General features: G+C 38.5%; 1 protein-coding gene across 7 annotated transcripts in view; it reads right to left on the reverse strand.

Moving 5' to 3' along the window:
- Window positions 1–12169, reverse strand: part of kcnma1a (potassium large conductance calcium-activated channel, subfamily M, alpha member 1a) — an 858112-nt gene that overhangs the window by 244568 nt on the left and 601375 nt on the right. For all 7 annotated transcript variants that reach the window (XM_060854015.1, XM_060854014.1, XM_060854016.1 and 4 more), the window contains one exon: window positions 9919–10010. In XM_060854015.1, the coding sequence (XP_060709998.1) occupies window positions 9919–10010 (92 nt within the window). The remainder of the gene's footprint in view (window positions 1–9918; window positions 10011–12169) is intronic.

A 12169-nucleotide genomic window follows, 5' to 3' on the forward strand; every position in this document is an offset into this window, starting at 1 on the left:
CTGCCTTAAGGAAAGGATTTTATAAAGTTTGAAATGTGATACAAGTGGAATACATAGTCTATGAATATTGCAGCAATAAGATTAATCTCAGTGCATTATGATTTGAGTGTTGTGTCAGGTTTTCTATCATGTGTTGAGACTGATGAGTGGAAATCAATTGTCAAGTCTGATAAAAGTCTAACTGGGCAGTGAAGAGTTATTGAGGTGACATGGTAGATTTAGTGCCAGACAAGCAGAGGTACAGATGGGTGTACAGCAATTAGACAGCTCCCAGCGTAGACAATTTCAAAGCAGAGTTGAGAGTGACTTCTTTGGCAAGACATGTTGTATAAGAGCTGATAGTCAGTTAAGTTGATTGACAAATAGAACTAAAATCAGTTTTGATGCACCCTTTATATGCGCAATATTCTGCTCCAATAAATACCTTGACAAAACCAATAGATCTCGTCACACATCTACAGATTGACCCAATAAACACCTTCACAAATTAATTATTGCTTCCGAACTCCAATAAGCCACTTTATAAACTAACTCCAATAAAACCCTCCATATACTCAATATACCAATTCACAAGAACTTCTCACAATCCCAATTGTCATGGTTAGATGAGGTACTGGAGGGGTGGTGATGCCTGTGGATCTACCCTCAGCAGAGGAAGAAAATAAGATTGGGCTCAAATATGAATTTTATTTATTGTTGACTAGAAAAGTTGGGAAGTGTTGACAATATCCAATCAATTGAAAAGCTGGGTGACTGTTGGAAGTAATGGGAAATGGAAATTATAAGAAATACATCGACACTATGTAAACATCCCAGAATCCTCATTCCACTGTATGCACATAAATACTGAAAGGGTGGGAGGTGGGGAATTGTTTTTAATTGACGGCTACATTTATAGTCATTTTACACTAAAATAATACTCGTAGACTATTGCAAAATGTAGAATAAATCAGGTTGAAAGGGTGGGAGGTGGGGAATTGTTTTTAATTGATGGCTACATTTATAGTCATTTTACACTAAAATAATACTCGTAGACTATTGCAAAATGTAGAATACATCGGGCTGAAGCATTAATGGCAGTGATTGCCATTATTGTGCTGCTCTTCAGGGATATTTCTTCAAACTTGGTCAGAAAATAACTAAGTAATTAACCTAGAATTTTGAAACAAATATGCAATGGACTCCAACAGTCATGGAAAACATGTGCAGTGACTGCTTTGCACTTTTAATAGAGACAACTTTATCCATTAATTTGTTGATCTCTTGCGCAGTTGAAGGTGCAGCACTGTTCAATGGTTTACTCAATACAGATTGGGTAACTGGATATACCATTGATTCCAGTGACCTCGGTTCTCTGATATAATGTATTGACAGAGAGAGAGAGAGCACTCTTAGCAGATAATGTTCAAAACATACATCAGTCAGCATCTGGAAAGAAAAAGCAAGCAAATGATGTAGACATTCAGGATTTCTAAGTCGCTTTCACTTTCAAATGCCGAATGTCCTACATTTCATATTTTTCTTTCAGATATCCATTTGCAATTTTTTTTTCCTTCTCTCATCTCCAACATACTTTCTGAAAAAGTATTTACCATGGATTGTATCTTTAAACAGTGACTGCACTTCAAAACTTATTCTCTAATTGCAGTGTTTTGGGAAGTCCTGATTGAGATCATGAAAGACACTTTATAAAAACCAAGACATTTCTTTCTTGAGTTGCCTATTAAAATATATTTAACTTTGGCTTTTAATGTTAAATTTTACAGATGTTGACAAAGAAACTGGTACGTTGAGTATAATTATCTACAAAAGAAGCTATCATTGTGCTCTAAAACACGAGTTAAACCCACCAGTGAAGGACAGATGCTTCTTCCAGACTGCTCTTGGCGAGTTTGAAGAACATTATGTGATTAGGATCTCATGGGAGCATTTCAATTTAAAATAAGATTCTTAGCTTGAAAGAAAACTGGAAAGGACAATGTGAAGAGTTGCAGATGTGCTTGGAGGAGGTAAAGTGAAGAAGAAGTGAAACAAAAGCGATTATTTCTCCAAAGAGTCGTTTGTAATTATGGAAAAAGAGAGCATGTGTTTACATGGATGTATTTCATATGTCAGTGCCTTTGTGTGTTTGTTTTGTTCAGTTTGTCCTCATTTATATTACAGAGCTACTTCAAGTAGTAATTCTATAATAGACTTGGCTATGGCAATTTGCCCATTCGTTTTGTATGGCAGATTCAACATCACTAGTGGCAAAAGACAAACAGCTGTGGTTAGCATGTCCGCATTTGCTTGCAGATTGTAACTTGCAACTTGCCTTTCTGATTTTCATTATGCAGCAAAGTCCTGAAACCACATCTGAGTTGATCCAGCCAGGATAATGGCGGCCGACTGACTGAGCAACCTTTTCCAGTTCTAGTTGCTACGGCAGTCTCTGAAGGTGGGGGTGGGGTAATCAATCACATCTTCATGTGACTTCTAGCCTCCTACAGAGGCAGCAATGTTGGCCGATTTACCTCATACTCTGACAGCGCTGTGAAGTAAATACAGCATTAGAGAATTTTAAGCAGACAATGTGGCTAAATGGAGTTTTGCCAACAGTATGAATCATACTGTGGAGTGGAGAGGAAAGGCTGGTAGTATTTTTCTTCTGTCTTAATTATTTTAATTTAAACTGAGTATTGCTCATACCTCTGGGCACCCTTCCTGAGAAATTACTGGGGCTGATTGTATGAGGAAAGTGATCTGACATAACTGTACATATGAACTGATCGTACCTCACAGGTTATGCCAATATAACAAATTTTTAATCTTCCTCAAAATTCAGTAGAGTAACTCAAGGGGTGTTGACAACACTTGCTGCTTCAACAAAAGTACTGATTAAAACAGCTCAGTTACAATCATGTGGACCAGTGTGTTGTTCCACTCCATACTGAGTGAACTAGGGAGGCACAGTGGCTCAGTGGTTAGCACTGCTACCTCACAGCGCCAGGGACCTGAGTTTGATTCCAGCCTCGGGCGACTGTGTGTAGTTTTCACATTCTCCCTGTGTCTGCATGGATTTTCTGTGGGTGCTCCGGTTTCCTCCCACAATCCAAAGATGTGCAGGTTAGGTGAATTGGCCATGTTAAATTGCCTACAGTGTTCAGGGTTGTGTAGGCTAGGTATATTAGGGGCAAATATACGGTAGGGAAATGGGTCTGGGTGGGTTACTCTCTGGAGGGTCGATGTGGATTTGTTGGGCTGAAGGCCCTGTTTCCACACTGTAAGGATTCTAATTCTATTAGCAGAAGACAAGGAGGAACAGAAAACTGGGCAAAAATAGAGAGAGAAGAAACATCAGAATCACTGTAAAAGTGAAACAGAGTCAAATATCTATTTTCATTATCACCAGTGTTGGGGCAATAAGTTGGTGAAAAAAACTACTGGGTGTGGGAGGTGAAAGTCAGGGATGATTGGCACTCCTGACCAAAGTCTACTGAAGGCAATATCAGTATTGGCAGCGATAGTCGCTTTTGTCAAACCAATTGGTGGCAAATCAATGCGGAGCCTATCTCTGAGAGAATAGTCACTTGAGAAAGATAAAGGAAGATTGTTGAGCCTTCTCAACATTTAACATCCTCAGAAAAGGAAAGACTAAAATTTGATTTTTTTTTGTTCAAACCGCTTTAAAGATACTATGATCTTTTGAGTCCATCAAACTTTGGCCACTTTTTAGTTCCAAACTTGTGAAAATGTTAACATCATGTAAGATATTGTTTGGTTGGCATCATGTACTGTGAAGGAGAAAGTGAGGACTGCAGATGCTGGAGATCAGAGCTGAAAATGTGTTGCTGGAAAAGTGCAGCAGGGTCAGGCAGCATCCAAGGAACAGGCTTATGCCTGAAACGTCGAATCTCCTGTTCCTTGGATGCTGCCTGACCTGCTGCGCTTTTCCAGCAACACATTTTCAGCATCATGTCCTGTGAACCCTCATGTCAAGAACCATGTCTTACAATGTAGCTGAGCAAGTCTTGGTGTGATATTTACCAAAGAACATCAAAACTGAGCAGGATTCAAAAGCAATACCCACTTGGTTCAAACCTATAAGGAAACTTTGGTAGACCAGGAGAGAGAATTTTGGCTAATATTCTCCTTTACAACTATGAAGAACTAGTTATTACACTCTAGCCACAAGTTTAGCAAAGTCATAAAAAATAATCATTCAGTAATGCACAGGAAGACACCACCTGGCATACTGAGTCTATGTTATGAGCAATTTGGTTAATCCCACTCCCTTGCACTTTTCCTATACCACAATATGTTTTCCTCATGTTCCTTTTGAAGGCTTCTATTGATTCTGTTTTCAGAAAATGTATTGCAAATCCTAACCACTTGGTGTTTAAGAAGCTTTTCCTCTGGATCTTTTGTGAAACACCTTAAATCTAACTCCCTTGGTTTTAAATCTTTGAGCCACTGAAAATAGTTCAATCTTACTTACTCTATTCAAACAACTTCAGGATTTTAACCACCTTTCAAATCCCTTCTACCTTCAGAGGAAAACACCCTTCCTCCAATCTATAGATGCAACTGTAATATCTCATCATTCTACACAATTTCTGCAGCACCCGCTGCAAAGCCTTCACATTCTTTCTAAAGTTTGGTGCTCAGAATTTGACAGAATGCTCCAACTGGGAATGAACCAGTGTCTTACTCAGAAGGCCCATTAAAGTTAAGAATAAATATGATTAAATTTAAGGTCTTGAAATAACAGATTAGAATTCATAAATTACGTAGGCACAGAATTCCAATCATTGCCCAAAAATAATTGAATGCAATAAATGACCGGGAGTGGATTAAAGATATACAAAGCTTGGACATAATCTGGGAGAGAGGAGGCAATTAATAAACAACAAAAATTGTTGATTATGTTGAAACCCAGGGGTGAGTTCTTAAAGTGGTATAACAGAATTGCTGAGGGGTGGGATAACGCAAGCAATCAAATAAAAAGCAAGCAAAATATTTTGTCTTATTACTAATTAAAATCTCTGGGTATTTAAAGGGGAGTAATTATACTTGCATAGAAACTTTAAAAAAATACTAATTTAACAGAACATTAAGCAACATTATGTTAGGTGAAGAATGTGCAACTTTGATTAGACAATTACAGCACATCTGAACTAACGAGATCATTAGGTTAACTCCCAATTGATGCAATTGATAATTTGGGAACTATTCAACATCTATTAAATTTTCAAAAAAAACATCTTTTGGTGAAACTCATGTTGAATGTGTAGTTCATAAACCAGAATAAAAACATCTGGCTTTTCAGACAAGCTCCCCACACTACTCTCCTCACAGAGAAGAAAAGGTTTTAGTGATAAGTACAATTACATAAACATTAAAGACTAGTTGATACTTTGGATCGTTTCTTGTCATTTAAATTTTTTTTGGTATCCCAAGTACCATTTCCAGAATGGCCAAAACCTTTACTTCAGCCTTGGATTAAATAGAAGACATTTGGTTGTAAAAATAACTATTAAATGATCACTCTATCTCCCTCCCATCCACCTACCTATGTTTTAACAAGGGGAGTTTGTTTTATGAGGACTTGTGCCTTGCCTAATTATGCTGCTACACCAATCTGATGTCCAGTCACACTGTGCAGAATCTCCCATGTAAGCAATTTCTATAACTGCTGCAGAGTCCTTGAGCATTAGAAATTAAAGTATCAATACCAGAACAGGTAAACTGAATAGAAAAGATCAACATAGTTTCTTTTTCAGATTGCATGAATAATCATTTTGGATGTTAACTATCTTCTATAAATAAATGGAAAAATGACAAGAAGTTGAATGTGTAGTTTTGGGACCCTGTCAGCACCAGCAGGAACCAGTTGCTCAAGGCAAGACACTGAAAGAGGCTGCTGGCAGTACTACAAAGGTGACAGGTACAACCTTATGCACTAACTCCAGAGTCTCAATGGCTGAGGAAGTTCTACTGGGATGTTAACTGCAGAACACAGACAGGGCTTGGTGGAAAATGAAGGAAACGTAGGGGCAGAAGTCTCTTCTAAATCAGCAAGGAGTTTGACATACACCCACCACCAGACTGCTAGACACCTGATGCATACACAAAAGTATTCTGAGAGGACTCAGATACATACCCATCACCAGACAACAGACACATAAAACATACTCACAAATAGCAATGATAGCAGATATATTCCAACCACCAGACTGCCAGCCATCTGATGGATACCTGCAAATACCCTGCAAGATTCAGACAGGTACCCATCACCAGACACCTAATACACACCCAGAAACACCTTGGCAAGATTAAAATACATAACTGGACTGTCGGATTTCAGCACATTTTTTAAAAAATTGTCTGACATTGATTGTAAGCGCAAATACAATACTTTCACACACAAATGCATTATCCAAAGAATTTGGGAGTAATATGAATTATCTGAGACTTCCCTCCCCAGACAGCCACCATTTCAGAAACAAATCCACCATCACCAGAATAAGAGGGAAACAGACCTTCCAAGACAAAAATCCATGACCAAGATGCAAAACAGTAATGAAAGTATCCTTACCTTATTGTGGAGGAGGAAAGCATTTGGTGCAATAGTGACTGAAACAAGTGATCGTTAATCTCAAGTAGATGCCTCCTAAACTTCATTCCTCTTTTGTAACAATGCAGCACTGTTTCAGTCTTAACTTTTGATATAATTATATGAAGAGGCTAATTTGGAACAGAGTCCAAACTAATGTTTGAGCACAAGAAATTACTTTAAAATATGAAGATCACCTTTAAAAAAACCTTGTTGACACAAATTGTGGAATCAGAATCCTTGTTTACATCAGATTTTTTACTCAACAGCATTTTGCACCGAATTAGATGTTAACATTACAACTGACATTTTACAATGTTAGGTGTTAAGACTACTTAATAGTGCAAAATACTCTGATATTTTTACTTTCTTCCATTATAGCTGCTGCAGGATTTCCTCACCCTGCGAAGTGGGAGATCAGAGATAGGGTACAGCTGGCATCATTGAGAAATGTCACTTTATGACCTTAATAGTGCTAATTCACTGGAAGCTCAGCTGGCATTTGCATATTGCTACCATTCCTATCTTGTGATGAACTATTTTATACCTTAAACATTGCACAGGTCAAAGTTGCAGTGCAATTCATGAATTCCAAATGATAGTAAGATTCTCACTTGCACCAGCTTCAGATTACAGGTTGCTACAAGTTTAACATATTCATTCAACTCATCCCAAACCTGAAAGACAAACTAAAAGGGAAGATGGAAAAATGAACATTGGGTTATTTCCATAATCAATGCACTAAGTCCCCTGCTTGCATTGGGGCACTTAGGAATGATCCTCACTTACCATTGGCAGCCATTAATGTCACATCCTTACAGCTGAAATGGCTGACAACAATTGGATTAACCGTGCAAGAGTCAACATTGTGCAAGCAGTGGGTGGCATAGTGGTGGAGAATCTTTTCCTAATCTCTTGAGTACAGTACTGGAAGTACTGTAGTGATAGTAAGGAGAGGGAAACTTCCAGAAATTACTAATTTTTCAGCAGATAGGCATCAATGTTTCCAAATCTCTGGAAAGGGAACGAAAGAGAGATACAACCAATGCCTGACATTGTTCAGAATATGCATACATGTGGCTGATATCTGGCAGTCCATTTATTTATTTTTGTTGAGATGGGAGCAGGGCTTGGGAAGCAACTATGTAACTGCTCAGACCTTAGTTATCATAGTGCTTCAATTTGACAAATACTTCAATGTTTACATTTTCAGAGGCAAAACCAGCTTAAAACTCTCAGCGGACAACCCGACTGAGCACAAATGTTATTGGAAACAGGCAGCAGTCAAACACAATTATCATTCATATTAAAGAGGAAAGAAATAAACAGCACAACAGAAAGCCAAAAGACATAAAACACAAGGAGAATAAACCAGGGTTATGGTGAATTAATGTGCAAATGCAGCCATGCAACAGAGAACCCAAGGGGCTGACAGGTTTAAGAGCAGCTCCAACATCAGCACCAGACTCAGCCACACCTCTGTCTACTGCTCTAATCCTCATGTCATCGCATTTGTGCATTAAAAGAATAATTGTTCTCACAGAAAGTGCTGTTAGGTTGTAATGTGATCAAGCTTCTTAAAGAACGCAAGTTTCAGAAAGATGATCAAAGAGGAAACCGTGGTACATTTTGCTTTGCGTGTCAGTCTGCAGCAGTGGTTGCCTGCTTGGGTGCATTGGATTCACGCAATGCAACTTCATAATCTGATGGCAGGCTTTATTTGTTCTAATTCTTTTCATCGACTGCTTTATGAATAGTGACAGCCAACAAACTGCAAGCTATCTTAATTGGTATTTAGACATTCTGTTGCTGTACAAAATGAATGTTTATGTCGAGGGCTACATTGATATGTTAAAATTAGAAAGTTGGAAAATAAGTTGTTTATAAAATGTCACTTCACATCAACTTCCTCTTGACTAAAAAAAGTTGACTCATATGAAAGACAAGAACTCCAGCCAGCTATCATGGCTGAGGCCAGAAGCCACACTTGCCAGCTGTGGTTAAAGATGCTGCATGGCTGTAAATTACAACCACATGGTCTTTCTTATCTACTGGGCAGGGGTTCTGAAGATTCTGACAACTCATTCTGTCAACATTAGGATCCAAATGAAAACCAAAATGTTCGCCAAACATAACATATCGTCAATCTTCTTCTGCTAATGGGCAAATGAGACTGAAAAACAAAGGATACTGACTTTCACACAGTGTTTCCCAGCTATATAAGCACTGATGCAAAATCTAAGTGACTAAAGGCTTTAAAAAATTTAAACCACACATAAATTAAGACAGTTTTTATGAAATTTTATCTCCACCAGGCAGTTTGTGTGCTGATGAAAGAGCAGAGTTTCACTTAGGGTGGGATTGAAAATCTGAGGGATTCCACAAAGACAAAAATTAGCAGAAGCAACAAACAATGACTATCTCCAAGCAAAACGCCTGCTCAGCCAAGCAGACAGCTGACAGAGACTGCAAAGCAAGCCAAAAGCATTTAGAATCGGAAGGGCTAGGAGTTAAGGCCTTCAGAGTTTGGGGGAGTGGAAGGAAAGGGAGGTTTAGAGGACTTTGACTGAAAATCAGGCCATGGCTTTAGACCACACAGTATTGCAGAACTGAACACTGGTGACAGATGAGCCTCTGGCAAGCTCTCATGAAATGGTTTCCATGGAAGAGTCACATGGACTTGAATGAAACATGGAAAATACAAGCTGCACGCAGGAAATAAAGTAGTTGAAAATGTCAGAGCAATGGAAGAACTGACTACAAGTTTAGATTTTTTTTCAGCAAGGTTTGAAATAAATCATTTTAAATGACATTGTAAATATGAAAATAAAGACTATAATATTATCCTTTCTTTGGTGAAAACCAAAAACAAGGCGCTAGAAGAGTTTGGCTGCCATGTTTTTCTTCAGACTCTTCTTTGTCCACAGACTAATAAAACAGCAAGAATTTGTGTTTGAGGTACTAACAAAATAAAAGTTAACAACTGTGACATGTGCCTTATCATAACCTAGGACTGCAAAGACAGTGTGACAATCCTAAAGTAACATTTGACATCACGGCACAAACAAATTATTAGATCCGTGAGTCAGAGGTCACCAATAAGGGTTCAGTGGTCACACAAGCACACCTTGTTTGGTTCGACTTACTTTCTGCCTCGAGTCGCATTAAAAGTCCCTCCATATTTCTTCCGATTAAGGATGAGAGCAGCAATTTCTGGTACGTAGCGAGCAAACATTGCCTACATGCATGAAACAGAAAAAGAAAATGGCATGCAGAGAGTATTCTACTGCAATAGAGGCAGCAGAGGCCCATGGGATACTTACTTTCTTCCATTAACCGCACTATAGGTACCACCATATTTCTTGCGGTTTCCTATTAATTCTATGATTTCAGGGACGTAGCTCGCAAACATGGCCTAAGAAGAAGATAGGAGACAGAAGAATAGACTAAAAAGAGAGGCCAAAGAGGGGATGGGATGCTGTGTTCTAAGGTTCAGAAGATGTTCTTAAGATCTGAAATTGTAAAAGAATTAGTCAGATCTGTGAAGAAAATCTCAGCTCTGCTAAAACTAGAACTCACAAAGCAAAAAGGCTAAGCTTTTACAAGAGAAGGGTTTTTTGTGCTTAGGAATCTAAAGAAATTGGAGCTTTTTGAACTAAAGTTGTGAAAATATTTCAGCTACTCAAGAGATATTTTTCTAATAGTACAGTAGAGGTAACAAATAAGTTATGCTCTCTAAATGAATAAATGAGGCCAGGGACTTAGAACAGCTTGCACCAGTTTAGTTTGTGAGTTTTAGGAAATTTTTCAATGAAAATAATTGGACCAAAATCATGTTTTGAAAGAAATAAAAATGTTTTAAAAACACAGAGCTGATCATGTAACAGCCAAACAAATCCAAAAAGTCTGTTAACAAGATTCAACATTGAAGGAAAAAAAATGCAAAAGCAATCAAGAGAAAATTTCTATCTGCCATGTTTTGTGCAACAAACACTTCGCTTGTGATAGGCTGCATCTGAGAGCTGTATCTGGATGAGTTTCCGAATGATTTATGTTGGGATTCATTTTTAGATGTCTCCATAGGTGAGCTTTTACACAAGGTACCAATAGTCTGACCCATCGTCGCGCATCATAGTCCAGATTTGCAAAGGCCAGAACAAACAGCCCTACCAATCATCAAACCAAAAATCTGGGTTCGCTATGTAGATGACACCTTTGTCATCACAAAACGAAACAAGATAGAAAAGACATTTAACATCATCAACAACACCCTCACAGGCATAAAGTTCACCAAGGAGGAAGAAACTGACAACAAACTTGCATTTCTGGACGTCACAGTAGAAAGAAAGGACAAGGAAGAATTACAAACCTGCGTATACAGAAAATCGACAAACACTGACCAAATACTCAACTACACCAGCAACCATTCCAACACACACAGACAAAGCTGTATCAGAACACTATTCCAACAAGCCACCACACACTGCAGCATAGATGAACTTCGAAAAACAGAGGAGAACCACCTATATGACATATTCAAGAAGAACGGATACTCAAAAAAACACAGTGCGCAGATTCCTCAAGAACAAACCATGACAAGCAGACCAAACACAGCCAGAAACCCTAACCACCTTACCATATATAAAAGAAGTTTCAGACCCTCAGAATCCTAGTAGCACACAAACCTGCCAACACTCTCAAACAAAAACTAACATACTTAAAAGACCCAGTACAACCCATGGACAAAACCAATGTCATCTATAAAATTCCATGCAAAGACTGCCACAAACACTACGTAGGACAAACAGGAAGAAAGTTAGCCACCAGGATACACAAACACCAGCTAGCCACAAAAAGACACGACCCCTTCTCCCTTATAGCCCTACACACGGATGAAAAAAACCCACCATTTCGACTGGGACATCTATCCTGGGACATGCTAAGCAAAGACAGGCCAGAGAATTCCTAGAGGCCTGGCACTCCAACCACAACGCCATAAACAAGCACAATAGACCTAGATGCCATCTATCAACCCCTCAGAAAACGAACAGGAAATGACATCAGCACAAACCCCAGGAACCCCATTCAAGAGAAAGATATAAATAGAAAGCAGGAGACAACAGCTTCGTTTCACTTGGAGGTCGCCACTGATGATGTTCCCTAGCCAGGTAATGAAACGTCTGGATATCAAACCTACAGCTCAGCGAGCAAACCTACACCCTCATTTTAGAATTGGTCAGAAGTGGCTAATAAATATTTACTATATCATGTATGTTGTGACTGAATTGAATATGTCAAGAAATACTTTAAAAGCAGTACCTCATGAGGATGTGCAGCAGTTTGAAGGAGAGAAGTATGTATCCAAAACTTGCGTTTTGAGCCTAATTAAAGGTAACTACAATAGGAACTAGATTAAGAAGTACAACAATGGAAATGCGATGGCAGACTTTCAAAGGAGATATTGAGTAACTCTCAGAAAAGATTGATCTCAATGAGGAAGAAAGGCTCTTTAAGAAGGTTGCACCATCTTTAGCTAAATAAGGAAGTTAGGAACAGGATCAAATTGAATGGAAT

This window comes from Hemiscyllium ocellatum, chromosome 43, assembly GCF_020745735.1.
Source record: "Hemiscyllium ocellatum isolate sHemOce1 chromosome 43, sHemOce1.pat.X.cur, whole genome shotgun sequence".
Lineage (NCBI taxonomy): Eukaryota > Metazoa > Chordata > Chondrichthyes > Orectolobiformes > Hemiscylliidae > Hemiscyllium > Hemiscyllium ocellatum.